Genomic DNA, 21,184 nt, shown 5'->3' with positions numbered 1-21,184 from the left:
TTGATCTTTCATTTCTCCATGCTTCTCGCATCTTGGGTTGTCGCAGTTTACCGCATATTTCTTGTTGCATCTGGGGTTGAACTTCTGTTCGTTGTACCACTTATCCAGCCTTTGCTCATTGTGGTATGTTGATTCTGTGATTCCCCTGGGGTCTTTGTGTTCGAGTATGTCTAATGCTCGTTGTGCCCGTTTGTATGCTGCTGGTGTGCCACATTGCCACTTGTGCCATTCCCTGGCCTTATCTACCATATGTTCTGAACAATTGGGTAGTGGGCATACCATGTGGTCTTTCGTTTCACATCGAGGTGACTTGAGTAACAACTCTCTTCTGTGTGTTGGGATTTTTCCCTCATACACATACTGATGCCATTGTTTGTTCTTCGTATACACGTGCAGTTGGCATGTGTCTGATTCACATACATCCGTAGGGTCTGTATGAGCTCGGCATTTGATGGGTGTGTTTGAATCGGGTTCCAAGATCATAGTTTGGTCATCGTTGATTATCTTCACTCTCCATTCTAGGAGTTCCCATCGGAAGTATGGTGCTTTGATCGGATATCCTCTCATTCGGATCGGGAATGCATCCAGTCGTGCCTTGGTTGTAAAATGTGCCTGACACATCATAAATGTGCATGATGCCCATGCTAATCGTGTATGGTCCTTATGTCTTGGTGAGAGTCTGGGGTCGTCCCCTTCTGGGTACCATAGTGTCGGGTTTCTTAACATTGTGGTGGTGTCTACCGCAATGATAGGGATTGCGAAATGTTTTCCTGTTGGTGCGGGAAAATATCGTTGTACAGCTTGTTCTTGTGTGGCTGTTAGCCTTGCAGGCGTTTCTTCCTCGCTTTGTTCGTCTTCGGACGCTTCTGGAGTATCTAGGATTGCGCAGTTGTCGTCGACGCTCATTTCCTTTACTCTATCTTCTGGTTCATCGAGGGTGGTGAGGATTTGTGCGTCCTGTTCCTCCCTATATTGTTGTTCCCTTCGAATCTTCCTTGCTTCTGCTTGTTGTCGCACCCAATCGAGGATTTCTTGGTGCGAGTCTTCGTTCAAATATTCTGGCGATTTTGGTTCGAAAATCTCCTTTCGTCCTGTCATCGCAAGGGTTCTTTTTTCCACTGATTGTTCGTCCAGGTCTTCTTGTACCGCTTGTCGCGCTGCTTGAATTCCTGCGCGTATTTCCTCAAGCTCCGGCGTTGGTATCCTTTGTAGCTTTTCGTGTCCTGGTTTTCGTGGTGGTGGTGTCGTGATTCCCAATGCCCGGTTTATCTGTCTTTGCGTTTTCTTCGGCTTCTTGGGTTCTTTCGGAAACCATCCGGTTCCTTGTTTGCTACTGAGGTGGGTATAGCAGTTGTTATCGTAGCAGAAGGTCCAGCTTAGGTTTTTGTGCTCTACCTCTGGTTCGTAGATTTCGATCTTCTGTTGGTTAGTAGCATTGAGCTGTTTCTTACCTCCTTCTGGTACTGGCTTCCATTCTTTCTTGGGTTTCTTGCATTTGTTGGCGAAATGTCCTGGTTTTCCGCAATTATAACACTTCTTTTCCTTTTTGTCATCTTTTTTGGTAGCGTCAAGCTCCATTCGTCCAGGATTAAGAGTGTGACCATAGGCAATAGGTTCGTCCCGCTTCCTGCGTTGATTGGCTTGGTAACTCTTTCCTTTAGTAGGGTTCCAGGTTCCTTTACCCTGTTTTTTCTGTATGCGTCGCTGATACTGTCTGTCGTCGATCCGTACCGTCATAGCGATGTAGTCCGATAAATTGTCTGGCCTGTTCTCTCTATAGAGTTCATCTTTAACTTCTTCCTTGAGTCCCTTATAGAATGCTGACATAAGAGGTTCGTCCTCCCAGTCAAGCTGAGATGCGAGTTGTCTGAAGCGAGCGGCATAATCGGATGCCGATCCTTTCTGCTTGAGTCCGTCGATATGGTACTCGGCAGCTCTAGCTTCATCAACTGTTCCAAAGGCTTTCTTGATGGCTTTTTCGAACTCATCGTAACTTTCGAAAATGGTGTTGGTTTCGTTTTCGCGGTCGTCTTTTTCCTTGTTAAGGTAGTCCCTCATGATGGGTTCAAACCATGCTAGTGCTATTCCCGTCATACATCCTCCTGCGTGAAGTACCTTGGCAGAGGATTCTTCCATTTTGTTTGGGAATTGTCGGTGGTAAGCCCTGAGTTGAGTGAGGAATCCTTGAAGTGCACCCGGGGATCCGTCGTACGGTCCCGGCGCCCTGGGTCTGAGGATTTCTCCCAAGTCCTTTTTAATTGTGGCAGCAGCCGTGGCTTGTTCCTGTCGTTCTTCTTCCATCTGTTGAACCCGTTCGCGGAGGCGTATGATCTCAGCGAGCATCTCGTGAGCAGAGATGGTTGGTGGCCCCTCCCGAGTTTCGTTCGATCCAGATGCGGTAGTAGCCTCGCGTGGTGCCATGTTTGACAGTTATCAGATATTGCTCAGAGTGACGCAGTAGTAGTCTGAACAAGAGCTTTCAACGTGTAACGACTGTTGCACGGAAGGTCCAATAGGAGTCTTCGACGTGTAACGCTAGGTTCCCAAGGGATAAACTAGGTCGTAGTTTATGTTGGCAGAGCCACTAGGGCAGTCAATCTGAGCAGTTGGGTGTTACGTTGGTAATAGGTCGTAGACCGTAACCAAGTGATCAGAGTCAAAGAGTTGTAAGCGAAGCTTAGTCAATGTAATGATCTGTGTGTTGAAAGCTAAGGAGCTAGAGTCTATCTATGAAGCGAATTTGGGGGTCCCTATATACTACGGTGTTCACCCATTGTTCACTGAAGTCCTGGTGAACTATGGTTACATGCGTGCTACTGGTTCGTCTAGAGTTCACTGAACAGTCAGTGAACTCTTCCTCATTGGCGGCCCGTCCCGACCATTAATCCGTCACCCGCTGTGCCCTGAGCCACTGGGTGGCTCATGCAACCGGCCCATCCTGCGGCCTACGCTGCAGCCTGTGACTGGGTCGTAACAGGAGCATTTTTAGTATCCTGCCGAGCATGCGTTTGGAGTCTGTTTGTTTATATGCTATTAGCTTACTAGGACGTAGTCTATCGTAAATATTCTACGTAGAATACTCTTCTTTTAAGATTAAATTACACTTTTATACCTACCCGTTAATAACTAAGTAGGCTAGCTACTTATTTAACTATAGAATTTCGAGATAATTTTAAAGCTTTAAAAAATTTAATAATATTAATATTAAATTAAGTAACCCTTTATAACAAGAATAAATTAGCTTATAAATATATAATATTAAAAAATAGCGGTATTAAAATGTATTTAAATATATAAAAATATTACGTAAGGTTACGTAAGCTTTTACTAGGTTCTAGTGTTATTTTAAAGGTTAGAGAACTTAACTTAATAAAATATTATTTATCCTAAAAAAAAAAGAACTTGACCTATTAACTTTATAAATTAGCTTATAATATTTATTTTTAATTAGCGTTATTAACTTATTTAAAAATAAAAAAACAGGCTAAATAAAGGGTATCTACTATCTAGTAACACTATATTTAGCTATACCTAGGTTAGAGACCTAGAATTAATTATATAATATACTATAAACGTATTATAATACGTGAAATATATTAGCTAATTAATAATTTATTATAATACGTACTAATAAAAGCTATTATAAATAACTTTAACTATTAATTACGTGAAGTAAAATATATTTTATATTAATAACTTATACTATAAAGTTAAATATAAACGTATAATATATATTAATAAAGTTTTAATAATTTATAAGTTAATTCTCTCTCTCTCTTCTTATTATTACTCTCTTTTAATATTAAAAGCTATATTATAAGTAATAATATATAAGTTCTTACTACTATAAAGCTTCTTAAAATACTTACTAATATTAGTTATAGTAGTTTAATAAACTTCAAAAAAAGCCTATTAATATAAGTCCTTATAAAGTAAAAGTAACTTAATTACCTTATAAACTTCTTAACCTATATAATAATTAAAATACCTAATATAAGTAAGTTACCTATTATAATATTTTACAATTAATATTAATAAGGCTTAGAGGGTAAAAATACTACTACTACTATTAATAAAGAGGCCCTATATAAAGGAAAAGAGGCACTTAAAAATAACCCTATAGCTAGAGTATTAACAAGAAAACTATATTTTTAATTTTTAAAAAAGCTTAAATAATTAATAATAAATCTAATAAAATACTTAAATTATAATAATAAATATATAAATTAGCTAATATTATAACTAATTAGCTTATGTAAAAAAGTGGATCCTTTTAGCTTATTATAAGCTTAAAAACTAGATTATATAATTTTCTAAAAATATATTATACTATATTATACTATAAAAACTACATTTTATAGTTTTTAAAGTTCTAAGCTTATAAGAGCTTATAAGAACCTACTTTCTTTATATTAGCTTATAGTATAGAATTTATACTATTTATTCGTAAAACTTATAATCTTATAAGTATTTTATTAGATTTAATATATTTATTATATTAGAAACTATAAAAACTATAAAACTATAAAACTATACTACTTCTAATACTCTGCCTATAGCTACTACAGCTAAAAAGCTTAAAAAGACTAAGGTAGCTATAAAAGCTTCTAATAGAGCTTTATTAGCTTTATAATAATTTTTTTTAGTTTTCTCTTCTTCTTTTCTTTTTTATTTATATTTTTAATGGTTTTATTATAAGTTTTTATAATTACCTTAATTATTTAAAGCTTTTTAAAAATAATATTAATAAGATTATTTTTAAGTGTTTTTTTTATATAAAGCCTTCTTATTAATATTTATTATTAAAGAGCTAGCTAAGGTAAGGTATATAATAAAAGATAGATAAAAGAGTATATTTAAGCTTATTCTTTTAAACGATTTAAACGGGAATTCTACCTTTATATTGAATTAGTAGACCATTAAAAGTAGTATAGTTTTATAGTTTTTAGTAAAATTTAATGTAATATAATATAATATAATTTTATTATACTATATTATATTTTAAAAATTAATGTAATATATAATATTAATTAATTTATAAGCTATTATTAGTTAATATAATTTATAAGCTAAAATAAAGCTAAATTTACTTACTAATATTAGAATTAATAAGTAAAGATTAATTAGCTGAAATAAGTTAAAAATAGGGATTTAAAAACTAATAAAAATAAAATAAAAGGAAATTATAAGGGAATTATATTAAGTAAGTAAGTATTATTTTATATTATTATTATAAGTAAAATATATTAAATATAATAAATTTAAGAATTTCTATTATTTATATATAAATACTATATAAAATAATAATATTTATAATATTACCTTATAACTTAAATATAAAATATTAAATATTAAAGTTATAAGAAATATATTAAAGTTATAAATAATATATTTAAATACCTTAAAATTTCTTATATAAAAAAATATTTTATACTTTCTTTTTATATATATTATTTCTTATATTATTATAGATTTTATATTTCTTACTTAACTTTTTTATTTTTAAATTTTATAATAAAAAAAGTTTTATTAAAAAAAAGCTTATATAAGTATATTATATATTAAAATAAAGCTACAAATCACGTAATTTTAAATCTTATAAAGTTAGCTTTATAACGTTATTAATTCGTAAGTTATTTAGCTTTAAACTCTTATTTTAAATAAGTAAATCTTAATTTTTTAATTAAAGTTTAACTTATTATAACTCACTTAATTTATAAGTTAAACGTATAAAAATTAATGTATTATAAAGAGTTAAGTTAGCTTTATTTAAGTATATTAATTATAATCTTATAAGTCTTATAATTAACGTTATATTTATAATTAAAATTTTCTTTTATAATTATATATTATATTATAAATGTAATTATAATATAATTAAATTATATTAAAAACTATAAAACTATACTATATTATAAACTATATTAAAAAACTATATATAGTATAGTTTTTCTATTAATACCCTAGTAATTAGAATATTAGAAGTATTAAATATTTAATTTTCCGTATATTTAGCTTTATTTAATTAGCTTTATAACGTTATTTTAAATTATATTTTAATTATATAATACCTTATAACTTCTTATAATATAATAGATAATACTTTATTATCCCTTATAATATAAGTTATAATACTAATTATAATACTAGCTATAATTAAAGCAATAATAAGAAAACTATATTTTTAATTTTTTAAAAAGCTTAAATATTTAATAATAAATCTAATAAAATACTTAAACTATAATAATAAATATATAAATTAGCTAATATTATAACTAATTAGCTTATATTAAAAAGTAGGTTCTTTTAGCTTATTATAAGCTTAAAAATTAAATTATATAATTTTCTAAAAACTTACTATATTATACTTAGAGTATTAACTATAGTATAGTTTTATAGTTTTATACTTTTTATAGTTTTAAATATAAAAAATTATATTAAATCTAATAAAATACTTATAGAATTATTAGTTTTACGAATAACTAGTATAAATTCTATATTATAAGCTAATATTAGAATTAGTAGGTTCTTATATAGTATTATAAGCTTAAAACTTAAAAAACTACATTTTATAGTTTTTATAGTATAATATAGTATAATATATTTTTAGAAAACTATATAATCTAGTTTTTAAGCTTATAATAAGCTAAAAGAACCCACTTTTTAATATAAGCTAATTAGTTATAATATTAGCTAATTTATGTATTTATTATTATAATTCAAGTATTTTATTAGATTTATTATTAATTATTTAAGCTTTTTTGAAAATTAAAAATGTAGTTTTCTTATTAATGCTTTAATTTAATTTATACTATACTATAAAAACTAGAAAATATAGTTTTCTTATTAATACTCTAGGCTTAAGCTACTAGCTTAAGCCTATAATAATTAAAAAGAATTATATTAAAAGAGAGAAATAATTATAATATATATATAAAGTTATTTATAAAGAAAGATTAAATTAAATTCGCTTATATTTTAATATAAAATATAAATTTCTATTAATTTTAATTTAAATTATATAATTATAATTACGTAAAAAGTAAGTATAAATTAAAGTTAAAACTCTTAATATATAAGTATAAAAGAATAAATTTAAATATTAAGTAGTTTAAATAAGTTTTAATCTTATATTAATAAAAGACTTAAAAATAAAGTTCTTTTCTAATTCCCTATTTAATCGTTTTATATTCTAGGTTTATTCTTATAAAAAATATAGTATTAAGATATATTTAAATATATAAAAATGCTACGTAAAATTACGTAAGCTTTTAGTTAGGTTCTAGTGTTATTTAAAAGGTTAGAGAACTTAACTTAATAATAATTTAAATTAAATAATTAAAAGACTTATTAGTATATATTCTTATTTTTCTTTAACTTTATTATAAAGTATTAAGCTAATAAAAGTAACTATATTAATAAATTATTTAAATAAATTATAAGAGTATAGCTTTATTAAATTTAAAGCTATTATTATACCTTTAAAGAAAACTAATAAATATATTAAAAGTAAAACTAAAAGTAAAATACTATAAAAGCTATATAAAAACACTATTAACTTTTAATTAAGATTTTATTACTCTAGCTTAGAAAGTAACTATTATTTATATAGTAATTACCACTAAATTTCAAAAATACACTTATTAGAGCTCTGCTCTATAGGCTCTTTAGGGACCTTACTAGGGGCCGCCTTTACTATAGTCTATAAGTGCTAGAGCATTAATAAAAAAACTACACTATATATACTTTTTAGTGTAGTTTATAATATAGTATAGTTTTTATAGTTTTAATATAATTTAATTATACTATAATTATATTTATAATATAATATATAATTATAAAGGGAAATTTTAATTATAAATATAATATTAATAATAAAGCTTATAAGATTATAATTAAAATCCTTAAATAAAGCTAATTTAACTCTTTATAAAACATTAATTTTTATATATATAGCTTATAAATTAAGTGAGTTATAATAGGTTAAATCTTAGCTAAAAATTAAGATTTACTTTTTTAAAATAAGAGATTTAAAGCTTAATAACTTACTTATTAATAGTATTATAAAGCTAATTTTATAAGATTTAAAATCACGTAATTTTTAACTTTATTTTAATATATAATATACTTATATAAGCTTTTTTTTAATAAAACTTTTTTTATAATAAAATTTAAAAATAAAAAAGTTAAGTAAGAAATATAAAATCTATTATAATATAAGAAATAATATATATAAAAAGAAAGTATAAAATATTATTTTATATAAAAATTTTTAAGGTATTTGAATATATTATTTATAACTTTAATATACTTCTTATAACTTAATATTTAATATTTTATATTTAAGTTATAAGGTAATATTATAAATATTATTATTTTATATAATATTTATATACAAATAATAGAAATTCTTGAATTTATTATATTTAATATATTTTACTTATAATAATAATATAAAATAATACTTACTTACTTAATATAAATCCCTTATAATTCCCTTTTATTTTATTTTTATTTTATTTTTATTAGTTTTTTAATCTCTATTTTTAGCTTATTTAAGCTAATTAATCTTTACTTATTAATATTAATATTAGTAAGTAAATTTAACTTTATTTTAGCTTATTAATTATATTAGCTAATAATAGCTTATAAATTAATTAATATTATATATTACATTCATTTTTAAAATATAATATAGTATAATAAAATTATACTATATTACACTATATTAAATTTTACTAAAAACTATAAAACTACACTACTTTTAATGCTCTAATAGGTGCTATTACTAGCTATAGCTGTTATTACTAGTAGCGTTTTTATGTTCATTAATTAATAATTACTAAAGAGCATTTTATCTTTAACTAAATTAATTAAATGCTTAAAGATGCTTTTATTATATAGTAAATTAAAGAGGTAAAGCGGGAAGCTACAGTTAAGTTAAGCTTCAGTGGTGGGGCTCTATAGGGACCTATAGCGGTGCGGGCACCGTGCCGGCACCGTAATAAAGGTGCTGGGGGGTGCTAAGGTGCCAAAAGGTGCTAAAAGGTGCTAGAAGGTGCCCGAAATTTAGAGCTAATACCTTTCATATGATATATTACAAGCACCTTAGTCAGTTAATCGTAATTACCGTAGTAGTTATATATAATGCTAGCGTAATTAATACTCTATAATTAAGGTTATAAATTTAATCCCTATAAATCCCTTTTTATATTATATGAAAAAAAGCTCTATAAAAAGCTGTTAATTAATATTATGTAAATTGGTAATATGTAGTGTAAGGTGCATTTTTTTTAGTGTGTGTAGCGGCTTTTAACACCTTATAGCACCTTACGGCACCGTGCCAGCATATTACCAGCACCTAGCCGGCACCATGCCTCTACCGTGTAAAATTATGGCACCGTGCTATAGGCTTTTATAGTGCCGGCACTAATATCAGAGCATTAACAAGAAAACTACATTTTCAATTTTCAAAAAAGCTTAAATAATTAATAATAAATCTAATAAAATACTTGAATTATAATAATAAATACATAAATTAGCTAATACTATAACTAATTAGCTCACATAAAAAAGTGGGTCCTTCCAGCTTATTATAAGCTTAAAAACTAGATTATGTAATTTTCTAAAAACACACTATACTATACTACACTATAAAAACTACATTTTATAGTTTTTATAGTTCTAGGCTTATAAGAGCTTATAAGGACCCACTTTTTTATGTAAGCTTATAGTAGAAGATTTATACTATTTATTCGTAAAACTTATAATCTTATAAGTATTTTATTAGATTTAATATAATTTTTTATATTTAAAACTACAAAAACTACAAAACTATAAAACTACACTACAGTTAATGCTCTGGGCACTATACAGTGGGTAGACAAAAGTCACGATAATTAGCGATTTTACACCTAAACTTACTACTTTTATTAATAAATTATTACTTAACCCTTTAATAAAAATTTATAAAAATTAAAATTATATTAAATTCTTATAATAATTATAATAATATATAATTTTCATAATTATAAATAAAGTACTTCTCTTATAATTAAAGGTTAAATATATAAGTAGATTTTTTTAGTCTCTAAATCCCCTATAATATCCACTATAACCCACTATAATTAAAATCTTTAGTTTTTCTGTTTTTTAAGCTTAAAAATCTATACTTAAAAAAATAGGAAAATTAATTAAAAAATAATAATAATAAATTTTAATCAATTATCTATTAAGTTTAGATTTTTATTAATTTACTTACATATAAAAATCTTAATTTATTTATACTTAAAAAGTATAAGTTTTGGTGTAAAAATGGGTCATTATCGAGACTTTTGTCCAGTGACTGTACTAGATTTTTTACACGGTACCAAGGTCTCGTAGTGGCCCACTACTGTTGCTTGCCCATGTTTCATAAACTCTACTCGGCAATTAATTTAATCCCGCTTTGCCTCATAAAGCTCTCAGACCAGCTAAGATCCAGGCGCTACACCAATTCCAACAAACGATTAATAGACGTAATCCTTTTCACGCTCTATTTTACCTTAATCTATATCATAGACCAAAGCAGCGGATACTTAAGCCCCTATACAGCCGTCCAGTTATCAATCCTCAGCTGCACCAATCGGCCGAGTTGGGTTGATCCATCAACTCGTACGGTCTGCTCTTCCATATGTTGTAGTATTTTATCAATGTAAAGTCCCGCTGCGGAAAGATGAAGAATATGTGCAATGGCACGATGAACAGCAAGGAGGCGAGGCGACGGTGGTTCAATAACCCGCGCTTCCGTAAGGAAAAGCGTGCGAGTGACGGGAAGAAGATTATTTAGTATGAGTGGAGAAAGGAACGTGTTAATTTGGTAAGTATTTGGTTTAACGCCCGTGGGTTCAAAGTATATTTGGAAGCCGCTAAATAATAAGTGTAAATCATACGTGAGTGTTAAAGCGTTACGTGGCCCATCAATCTCGGGGCCACGAATAAGATGAGTTATACCATTATTTAACATGTTAAGGATCTTTAATGCTGCTTCGCGAGATTTATCCTGTGAAAATAAGTAACGTGAAACCTTATAAAATAACGGGAAACGTACTAGTTTCAAATCTGAATCTATCTTCACCAAAGAATGTGGCAGAATATGTGCAACTTCTAGGCAGTTAAATGATTCACCTGCAAGTGCTTGTCCATCATCGTCTCTGAAGCTGTCCCCAGGGTTCTTTGAGCGCTCGATGGCTTGGTCTAAGTCGAACGTACGCGATATAACGCAGCGATGGCGGTCACGTTGGAGACAATCGCCATGAAGGGTCTTTAGTCGTCCTGTTGTGCCGACAAAAGTCTGGCCTCCAGCTCGGATGCTCTCAGTGGCAGAATGATATGCCGGAGAGGGTTGCGAAGTCTTTTTCGTAGATGCCTTTACTAAAATGGGGTTAATAGTTGTTTTAGTTTTACTACGAAAGGGCCGCATAAGTCTCACGTGGCAAAAAGAAGTTATCAAACAAGTAATCAGCGAACCCAATTAGCTTCTCTAGCAGGCCATTCTCTGTCTCTTCATTCAAGAAATCAATATCATTGAGTTGATTTATTGACAAGCCAACGGCTTGGAAGAAGGCCTCGAGAACATTATTCTTAGATTTTTCTGAGGTCGCATATTCGTAAGTCAGGCGAAGTAATTTCGGACGGCTATATTGGCCGCTGGAGAATGTAGATGGGTTGTTCTCGTAGTGTTCGATAATATGGTAAAACTTTTCTATTGCCAGAGTTCGATCGTGATCTTCCCTAGGAGGACTAGATGAGAAATCGATGATTCCCTCGAGAGATGACTGATGGCGGTGATGTGCAGATGCCATCGTGTCGAGCGGGAAAGTATTAGCGCGTGTTGATGGATGTAGAGTCCAAGGAGATCGGGTGGATTCCGGCCAAGGTAAATTGGAAGCAATCACGTGATTTGGTGTTTTCGTGGTCTTTGTGGCTTGAAACTACCCGTTGACAACTAAGTGGGCTAGCCACTTAGTTGACCATAAAATTCTAGGACAGCTATAAAACTTTAAAATACTTTTTTAGTCTTTAAAATATTAATATTATTAATAATAAATAAAATAAAATATAATATAATATGAAAATTATATATATGATAAAGTAATTTTTAAGTAATTTTTTTATATATAAATTATATTTTTATATATTTTATTATATTTAATATCAATTATTTTATTTATTTTTTAAGAGATTTAAAAATATATATTAATTTATATAAAATATATTATATAAAATATTTTTAATATTATTATATATAAGATATTGTAATATTTTAATATAATATAAAATATATTATTTATTTCTTATAATATAATTAGAGTATTAGAAGTAGTATAGTTTTATAGTTTTATAGTTTTTATAGTTTCTTATATAATAAATAATATTAAATCTAATAAAATATTTATAAGATCATAAGTTTTATAAATAAATAGTATAAATCTTATACTATAAGCTAATATAAAAAAGTGGGTTCTTATAAGCTCTTATAAGCCTAGAACTTTAAAAACTATAAAATATAGTTTTTATAGTATAGTATAGTATAGTGTATTTTTAGAAAATTATATAATCTAGTTTTTAAGCTTATAATAAGCTAGTAGGACCCACTTTTTATATAAGCTAATTGGTTATAATATTAGCTAATTTATGTATTTATTATTATAATTTAAGTAATTTATTAGATTTATTATTAATTATTTAAGCTTTTTTAAAAAATAAAAATGTAGTTTTCTTATTAATACTCTAAATATAATATAATTTTAAGTTAAAATACTTTAAATATTTTTTATATTTTTATATACTTATTTAAATTTTAAATATTTAAAATTTGAAATTTTTATATTTTTTATAAAAGTTTATTTCTTAAATATTTTCTTAAGTATAAGTAATAAATATATATAATTATAAGATAAGTTCTTTAACTTTAATAATCTTATAATAATATAAGAAAATATTTTATAAAAATATTTATAAATTATTTTATTATAATATTTAAAATTTTTAAAAATATATTACTTATAATAATTATACTACCATATTTGTATCCTTCTCTCCCGTCCTTTTTTCCTTCCGATGTCTTTTTCTCTTCTCTCTTTCCGTCCTACTCCGTTTTTCTCTCTTCCCTCCTCTTTCCCTCCCCTGTCTCTATTCTTTTCCTTCGCGTCGTCCACGTCCCTCTCGTTTTCTCGTTTTCTAGTTTTTTCTCGTATTTTCAATCTCCCAATTACTATACGCTCACTACCTCCTTATCGCTTTAGAATTTTACTAACTAACTGATATAAATTTCAAACTATAAGCTTATAATAAAAAAAGTGGGTTCTTATATACTATTATAAGCTTAAAACTTAAAAACTATAAAATATAATTTTTATAGTATAATATAGTATAATATAGTATAATAAGTTTTAGAAAACTATATAATCTAGTTTTTAAGCTTATTAAAAGCTAGAAGAACCCACTTTTTTATATAAGCTAATTGGCTATAATATTAGCTATTTTATGTATTTATTATTATAATTTAAGTATTTTATTAGATTTATTATTAATTATTTAAGCTTTTTTAAAAAATGAAAATATAGTTTTCTTATTAATACTTTAATTTTAATATATTTAAATATATTTATTAAGTTTTTTATTAATAATATAAAATATTTAAAAATAAAACTTTAAGTTAATCTTATATGTTATAATACATATAATATAAATAAAATAAAAAGAAGTTTATATAAATATTATATAACTTATTATTTATAAAATTTAAAATTTAATTTTAATTATAATAGTTATAATAAGCCTATTAAGAAATTTTTATTAATATTAACTAATAAAATAACGTTTCTTTAATAAATTTATAATAATTTAAGCTATATAAGTAAGGTTATAAAATCCCTGAAAAATCTAATAATAGCCGTAAAATAACTATATTATTAGCAGAGCTTTAAAAGTATTGTATTTCTGTATTTCTTACTATAAAGTATTATATTATATTACGTTATAATATATTATAAGATAAAAGTACCTATAAATAAAGCATTAAGTTTTAATAAGAAAACTATATTTTTAATTTTTAAAAGAGCTTAAATATTTAATAATAAATCTAAAAGAATACTTAAATTATAATAATAAATCTATAAATTAATTAATATTATAATTAATTAGCTTATATAAAAAAAGTGGGTCTTTTAGCTTATTATAAGCTTAAGAACTAGATTATATAATTTTTTAAAAACTTATTATACTATATTATACTATAAAAACTATATTTTATAGTTTTTTAAGTTCTAAGCTTATAAAAGTATATAAGAACTTACTTTTTTATACTAGCTTATAATATAAAACTAATATTATTTATTTATAAAAGTTATAATTATATAAGTATTTTATTAGATTTAATATTATTTATTATATAAAAAACTATAAAAATTATAAAACTATAAAACTATACTACTTTTATAGCTCTATATATAAGTAGGTATATAAATAAGTATATAAGTAAATATAGGTTTATATACCTTTTTAATTAATTTTATAAAATACCTTAATACTTTATATTAATATTAAAATATATTATAAGGTTAAAAGATATAAAGTAAAAGGTAATTATCTTAATAATATTATATTAATATTAAGCTATAACCTTTAATATTAAATAATAATTAAATAATTATTATTTTATAACCTTATTAGCACTTAATTAATACTACATTAACACTATACTAAAATCTAGCACCGTATTATTACTTATACCGTGCCTACGACGTACCAAATTTTTACACGATTACACGGTCACAGCGGTTACATGGGGTGCGAATTGCCCCACGGGCCCTACAACTGGTTAAATTGTCGCGTGACTGTGTCGGGCACTCATGCCTAAGGATAAGGCTTTGGAATGGGACCAGCTTATTCCATCGGCTGTGGGTGGGTTACAGTACATAGGCTTGACGAGCCATGCGAGGTTCCAACTAATCAGAAAGGGTTCACGCTTTTTACTGAATAGTACTGAATCCTTGTTTATGGCGGCAAACAACCCAAAGATAGTAGATTCCTTGAGGATTATAGCATGTAAAGACCTGGCACATTGGCAACTTTCAGTTGTTGATGATGAAACCTGCAGTCAGCGTCACTATACATCTAACTTAGTTATGAGAGTTAAAGGAGGCTTCAAGGAGATTTTTGAATCGCCCAAGGGAGGCGCATATCTCGTGTTAACTTGCAATAAACCCCTTAAAAAGAATAATCTTAGGCTATGGCCAGATATCAGAGCGCAATATGCACAAATAGAGATGCAAAACATGTGATTCTGGTAAAGTCGCGCCTGGACCTACCCCCGCTCTATTTCCTGGTCCTGTCGTATTCGTTTTCGCATCGCTGCGAGGACTCTCTGCCAATCATCCGCGTCTATTCTGTCAACCTACTGTTGAATCTACCTGGTCTCCTCAGAGGCGACTGATTTTCCATGTACATTAGAGATATTTCGCATTCGTTTTTATTTGAACCTTTGATGGGAAGTTTACAAGACCCCCCACTTTATTACGATGCTTTCAACTCGCTATGCCGAGGCTTTGTGAAATCCAACGATGCATATGACTGAGAATGTCACCGAAGCTCCGTCCCCAAGGGCCTATAGATCTTGACACCTTGTACGGGACAAAAGTAATGAAACAGCCATGAAGCAAACAAGCCTTAAAAAAATACCATCATGACTCTTCGGAGAACTATGTTTATCGAGTTTTTAAGCAGTTGCGCTACACTACGGCCACTACTTGGCAAGCTTTCAAGGCAAGCAATCTTGTTGATGACTCTTATACTTTACGTCTTGACATGCTCCGTTTTACGGTTCAGGAGCCTCCGTTGTATGAAATCCCGATTCAACTTTCCCGATAGGGCCTCCTTGGCATGGATGACTGGTTCAGAAGCGCAAGCAATCATCGAACATGCTTATACCTACGAGTTCCCATTGTTCTTTGGCCTCTCATTAACATATGCGCAGATGAAGGTAAGACAATGCACTAGTCATGCATAGTTGAGTCTCTGACTATAGAATTCTAGACTTATGCCATTCAAAACATTGCAAAACTTTTAGCCGCAACAGGTAATCTTTCGAAACAGAGCAAAGTGTCCAAGAGGTAAGCCCGGAGTGACGTATTCGCAAAACCGCCTATGCAAAACTTGGGCCCTAACGCGGCCTCAGATTCGAAGATACAGCGCTCATTTTTGCCTATAAGCGTTATGGATTCTTTTGTCTTCCTCAGACGTACATGTGACGGTGCGAATTCCTCTATTTTCATGCTCTTTCCCCCCGATTCGCCGCAGCTTCACGGCGCAGTTGCTCGAATGAATTACCTTCACGGCCCCTATATTAGGTCGGGCAAGATCCAAAATCAGGATCTACTATACGTACTGTACGCGGCTATGAGCGAGCCTGTACGATTCATCAGATTATACGAATGGAGAGAGCTTTCAATGCTTGAGATTGCAGCGCAGGGGACTCTTTGGAAAATCGTCGGCGACATGATGGGTATCAACTACACCGAGGCTTTTGGTAAAGACAATTGGAAAGACGGACTTGAGTTCTTGGGACAAGTAGAACAATGGGCGCTACATTATGAAATTGATCGACTTCGACCGTCGCATCCTAGTCGACAACTGGCAAACGCGCAGCTCGACCTCCTCACATCCATATTTCCCAAGTTCATGAGGTCTTCGATGCGGCAAATGGGCCTTGTTATGATGGGCGACAAGATGCGTTGCTCATTTGGGTAAGTCAGTGTCGTCGTCCCCTGGTTAACCATGATGCAGCTGTCTGATTGCGTGTGACCAATAGCTTTCCGGAGCCAAGCACAGCAATCTCAGCACTTACCCTCACCCTTCTATGGTTGCGGCAAATAATGATGCGGTTCTTCATGCCCCCTCGACCAACCAGCCGCCGCTACGTCACGGAGCCCGATCCCATAACAGGTCGCATGTACAGTACTCACTATGTCAAAGACCCGTGGTATAATCGACCGACTATATGGGCGCGCTGGCGTCCTGCGGCATGGACAACTTGGGCATTCGGCGGCATGTTGCCCGGCGATGGCGGTCAAGAGATGAAGCCTGATGGGTTTTTATTCGAGGACATTGGGCCAAAAGCAAAAATGGGGTTGGGTGCGGAGGAGACGAGGAACATACAGGAGGTTGTTCGTGTAGCTGCCATGGCTTCGGGACGGTGTCCCTTTGCTTTCAAAGAATAGACACAGGACACTTTACCATTTTGGTTATTAAAGTTGGAGCAACTCACGACATCCAAGGAGTGAAGTTGCAGATATAGCAATTTAGTTGACGCCTCTGCTCCCAGTATTGAAACTGAAGATCCATACCAAACTTGAAATGTTGGTTCGAGGTTCTCCAATAGTGCAAGCTGAATTGCGTGCGTCGCTTACACCCGTCCATGCTTGCACCATCCTGCCATAGCACTAGCTAGTTTCCGAAAATTGAATACCACATGGGTCTGAAAGCTCTGCGGGAGGATGATCCGCAAACTCTTCCACTCGGGAACTAACCGTGGCAAGTCATTACTTAAGAAGCAATTGTTGAATATCTCGGCGCCATATATCTGCCATCTCAAACACCACGGCGCGACGTTCTGGCCACAGGAAAAAACACCGGAGTTTCAGGATGCATACTCGCACAGAATGTCTAGCGCCGCAGCAAATGAAATCATGACAGCATGATCATTTTGATTTGTTCTCGTGCCGCGCCTCAATTTCACCTAAAACACCTGGAGAGCTACTGGGAATGCACATGGTCTCTGGAATGTAAAGTCGAAGGCTGGGAACATGACGTCCAACGCCATAGGTAGCCTATTACCACGACAAAAATTTCAACGGGGGAAATTCCTCTCGTTGCAGCGTCTGAGTCAATTAGTGGAGTGGTTACGAATTACCGGCAGAGTTTAACCATCTGATACCACTTGACCTCTGGGTGAGACAAGTAGCTAGGAGCTCCTTATCGTCGCACTCTTTGCAAGCTCGTAAAAGAAAAATTTAAGCAAGACATGCGGAATGGCGAATGACCAATTTGGATGTAACAGAGGAGCCTCGAGAAGGCTCTTGAAAAGCCCAATATAACCCATTTCTCCTGGTACTCCTTTCTCTGTTTGCTTGCGGCCTGTGTCCATGAAGTTGCTACAACACTATGGACCAACCAAAAGTCATCGACGACGAAAAGCAACCCTACGTTACTCACGACGTATTTGTCGCGGATAATAGTAGACCGTCGTTGTCCTCATACTCCTCCCATGCGTCATCCCGCACTGCCTATGTTCCTCACAACCATCATGCCAACGAGCAACATCACTCGACTACAGCCCCGAGTTTCGACTTTGACCCTCTGATGGCGGATGGCGAGCCTGGTCTCAGGTGCTTGCTGCCAACCTCGCTAATGCTGTATCCTGGGGCTACGCTGCTACATTTGGAGTATACCAGCTGTATTATGTTGACGCAATGGGCCTGGAGTCATCACAGGTATCTTGGATTGGGTCAGTCCAGGTATTTCTTGCATTTGTTGTCTGCGGCCCATCCGGCCGCATTGCCGATGCCGGCTACGCTCACGAGATTATCATCGTGGGCTGCTTCTTTGTTGTACTGGGCTCTTATATGACTAGCTTTTGTTATGAGTATTGGCAAATCATGCTCGCCCAAGGGGTTTGCACGGGGATCGGTCTTGGCGTCATTTCTACTCCCGCCGTCGCCATAACCAGCTCGTACTTTAGCACACGCAGATCACTGGCGCTATCCATGTCCGCTATGGGAACCTCCGCGGGAGGTGTTGTCTTCCCAGCGATAGTGCAGTACCTGATTCCTCAGATAGGGTTTAGCTGGGCTACCCGAGTCGGATCTCTTGCGGCGCTTGTATTTTGTGTAGGAGCCTGCGTGCTCCTGAAGCCGTATATCCCGGGGCGGAAAACAGGCCCCTGGGTTGAGTGGGCAGCATTTAAAGAGATCCCCTATGCATTATTTGCTGCTGCAGCTTTTCTGAACTTTTACGGCATGTACTTTGGACTTTTTTATGTGAGCATCACCGTTTGTCTATATGCTCGCAGGCTTCCAGGGAGAAGTTGAACTAATGAGAACCAAAACAGATCAATAGCTTTGCGCGCGATGTCATTGGGTTTTCGTCCATCGAATCCGTAAGCTTGCTGCTGATTACGAATTCCATCGGCCTGCCGGTTCGACCGATTATAGGATACGTGGCAAATACGCATGTTGGACCTATTAATGTTTTTATAATAGCCACTGCGTTTGTGGGGGTCATGCTGTTTATTTGGACGACTATAACTACACGGGCGAGCATGTACGTCTTCAGTGTCTTTTATGGCCTAGCTGTTAGTGCCAATCAAAGCACCTATGTTCCTTCACTGGCGAGTCTGACCCAGGATCCGCAAAAGATGGGGATCCGATTCGGCATGATCGAGACACTATGTGCGTTTTCCACCCTAGCCGGCCCTCCTACGGCGGGAGCAATCATTGATCGAACGGGCAGTTATGCCTCGGCTCAGGTTTGGGGCGGATCAGTTATGCTGGCTGCTGCATTGACTCTTGTGGCGTCAAGGGTATCTATTACCGGTTGGAAGTGGAAAGTCTTGATATGACGGCCGAGGTCCAAGCGGGGGATGGGAAAGACGGGTGTAAAGGAGAAGCCATGTGTACACAAGGGTTGTTGGATCCAGATGATCTGAATGCAGGGACAGTAGGAAGATTATCCCATTCTACTAATCAATAGACTTCTTTGTTAGAGCCACACTCTACACTCGCACTTAGATTCTCCTGACATTTCTATGCCACATATTTTATAAGTCACCGAGTGTGACAAGGGCTCAGTATATGAGGGCTCGGAGTAATGACTCACTTCATTTAGAACAGTATTTGTTATTAAAGATCCTTGGGTTTCCTCAAAGCCTAGATGACGAAAGAGCTCTATTTGCAAAGAAGTCGGCGAGAGCCTTCTGCCCTAGGTCTCGTGATCGTATACCTCGTGTAACCGTGTGACAGCAATTCATTGACCAATTCCAAGATCTGGGCATGATATTCCGACCCATCCATGTGACCTCTCATCCAATGACAATTCTCCATGATACAACATTCTCCATAGGCATTATTGATGAAAGGCTGCTCAGGATCGCATTAATTAGGAGTCGAATTTCGACCCTTATTACACACGTACGACGTCAGGTTATCTCTTATCTCCCAAGCGTCGCGACTTATTCTCGTGGAGCCCATCCCAATTGTGTATTGTGAAAACTTCAATTCCTTTCCTACTCCTGGACCGTCCTTCCAATCCTATGCCCATTTCCTAGCCAGGGCTCAAGGACCCAAAGATTCCAAGAGGGCACCAAAGGAAAGGGTTTGCTGGAACTACTCAGTTCGGCACCTTGCCGTTGCTACCGGATTCCCAATTCCACCGCGACCATCTGACTTCCATGGTGTGGAGCTGCCCTTACACTGATGCAAGTTTTAACCCAAGTCGACTATCTTTTGCCATATCCTTTTGCCATACATGGATGGTTTTGTTCTCAAGGACCGCAACTCTGTGCTCTTTCCAGTCCTATCTAACAAGGACAGAACTGCCGTCCAGTGGCATCTTGTCGAGGGCGTCGAGGGCTCTGGCCTTTCCATAGTAGAAGCTCACACGACGCCACCGAACCTCGTAACTGTCACCGGATCCGTTGACGAATATGTCGATAATATTTGCCCTGCTACAAAACGTCACTTTCTAGGGCTATCTCGAGACGCAAGAATCCACCTACGGAGAACGTCTGCGAGGCAAACGCTGTCACTCTATTGTTTGACGAGTTCGGGGATGAAGATGGTGACGCTTTTGGTCGGGCCAAAAAGGCGACACGAATACCTAGATAACAGGGCGTTTTGGCTCCCATAACATCATCCTAGTCGTACTTGCCGCGTTGGGGTGAACCAACACCGCTGCAGCCGCTGCAAGTCTACGCTTAAGCTACTACAATATCAAGTTGACATTGGTTGTGGGGTTCCTTTGATCAATAGCAGTAATGCCTTTCTAGGAGATTTTATGAGGGGCGAAAAGGTCATCCAGTACGATTACGGTTGATTATACCCGGGGCACTTTGCGGTCAAGAAAACAGTTGATGATAGCCTTACAT

General features: G+C 32.8%; 4 protein-coding genes across 5 annotated transcripts; 3 read left to right on the top strand and 1 right to left on the bottom strand.

Moving 5' to 3' along the window:
• Positions 1 to 10,326: 10,326 nt before the first annotated feature.
• J3458_020555 (uncharacterized protein) lies at positions 10,327 to 11,872 on the bottom strand. 2 transcript variants are annotated; one of them, XM_066122108.1, is made up of 3 exons: positions 11,471 to 11,872; positions 11,090 to 11,412; positions 10,327 to 11,041 (listed from the first exon to the last, which is right to left on the bottom strand). In XM_066122108.1, the coding sequence occupies exons 1-3, from the start codon at positions 11,841 to 11,843 to the stop codon at positions 10,586 to 10,588; spliced, it is 1,152 nt and encodes a 383-aa protein (XP_065972734.1). In that variant the 5' UTR covers positions 11,844 to 11,872; the 3' UTR covers positions 10,327 to 10,585. The 2 variants fall into 2 exon arrangements, with proteins under 2 accessions (XP_065972734.1, XP_065972735.1); XM_066122109.1 differs by having other exon boundaries at positions 11,090 to 11,872.
• Positions 11,873 to 15,727: 3,855 nt separating this feature from the next.
• Positions 15,728 to 16,292, top strand: J3458_020554 (uncharacterized protein; the record flags this gene model as incomplete). The annotated part of the gene is made up of 3 exons (XM_007817845.2): positions 15,728 to 16,024; positions 16,078 to 16,154; positions 16,220 to 16,292. 3 exons carry the CDS (start codon positions 15,728 to 15,730, stop codon positions 16,290 to 16,292), a joined length of 447 nt encoding a protein of 148 aa, XP_007816036.2.
• Positions 16,293 to 16,314: 22 nt separating this feature from the next.
• Positions 16,315 to 17,261, top strand: J3458_020553 (uncharacterized protein; the record flags this gene model as incomplete). The annotated part of the gene is made up of 2 exons (XM_066122107.1): positions 16,315 to 16,787; positions 16,853 to 17,261. The coding sequence occupies 2 exons, from the start codon at positions 16,315 to 16,317 to the stop codon at positions 17,259 to 17,261; spliced, it is 882 nt and encodes a 293-aa protein (XP_065972733.1).
• Positions 17,262 to 18,512: 1,251 nt separating this feature from the next.
• J3458_020552 (uncharacterized protein) lies at positions 18,513 to 19,660 on the top strand (the record flags this gene model as incomplete). Its single annotated transcript, XM_007817844.2, has 2 exons — positions 18,513 to 19,079; positions 19,151 to 19,660. The coding sequence occupies 2 exons, from the start codon at positions 18,513 to 18,515 to the stop codon at positions 19,658 to 19,660; spliced, it is 1,077 nt and encodes a 358-aa protein (XP_007816035.2).
• Between the last annotated feature and the right edge of the window lie 1,524 nt (positions 19,661 to 21,184).

The sequence above is a fragment of the Metarhizium acridum genome (genome assembly GCF_019434415.1).
Source record: "Metarhizium acridum strain ARSEF 324 chromosome Unknown scaffold_574, whole genome shotgun sequence".
NCBI lineage: Eukaryota > Fungi > Ascomycota > Sordariomycetes > Hypocreales > Clavicipitaceae > Metarhizium > Metarhizium acridum.
The sequence above is the reverse complement of the archived record's forward strand: the minus strand, read 5'-3'. Positions and strand labels throughout refer to the sequence as shown.

Bases quoted from the DNA above. Each gene is read 5' to 3' on its own strand.
- J3458_020555 (XM_066122108.1), bottom strand. From the start codon at position 11,843: ATGGCATCTGCACATCACCGCCATCAGTCATCTCTCGAGGGAATCATC. The intron at 11,413-11,470 runs GTGAGACTTATG...ACCCCATTTTAG, and splicing joins TGATAACTTCTTTTTGCCAC to TAAAGGCATCTACGAAAAAG. The intron at 11,042-11,089 runs GTACGTTTCCCG...TTATTTTCACAG, and splicing joins TAGATTCAGATTTGAAACTA to GATAAATCTCGCGAAGCAGC.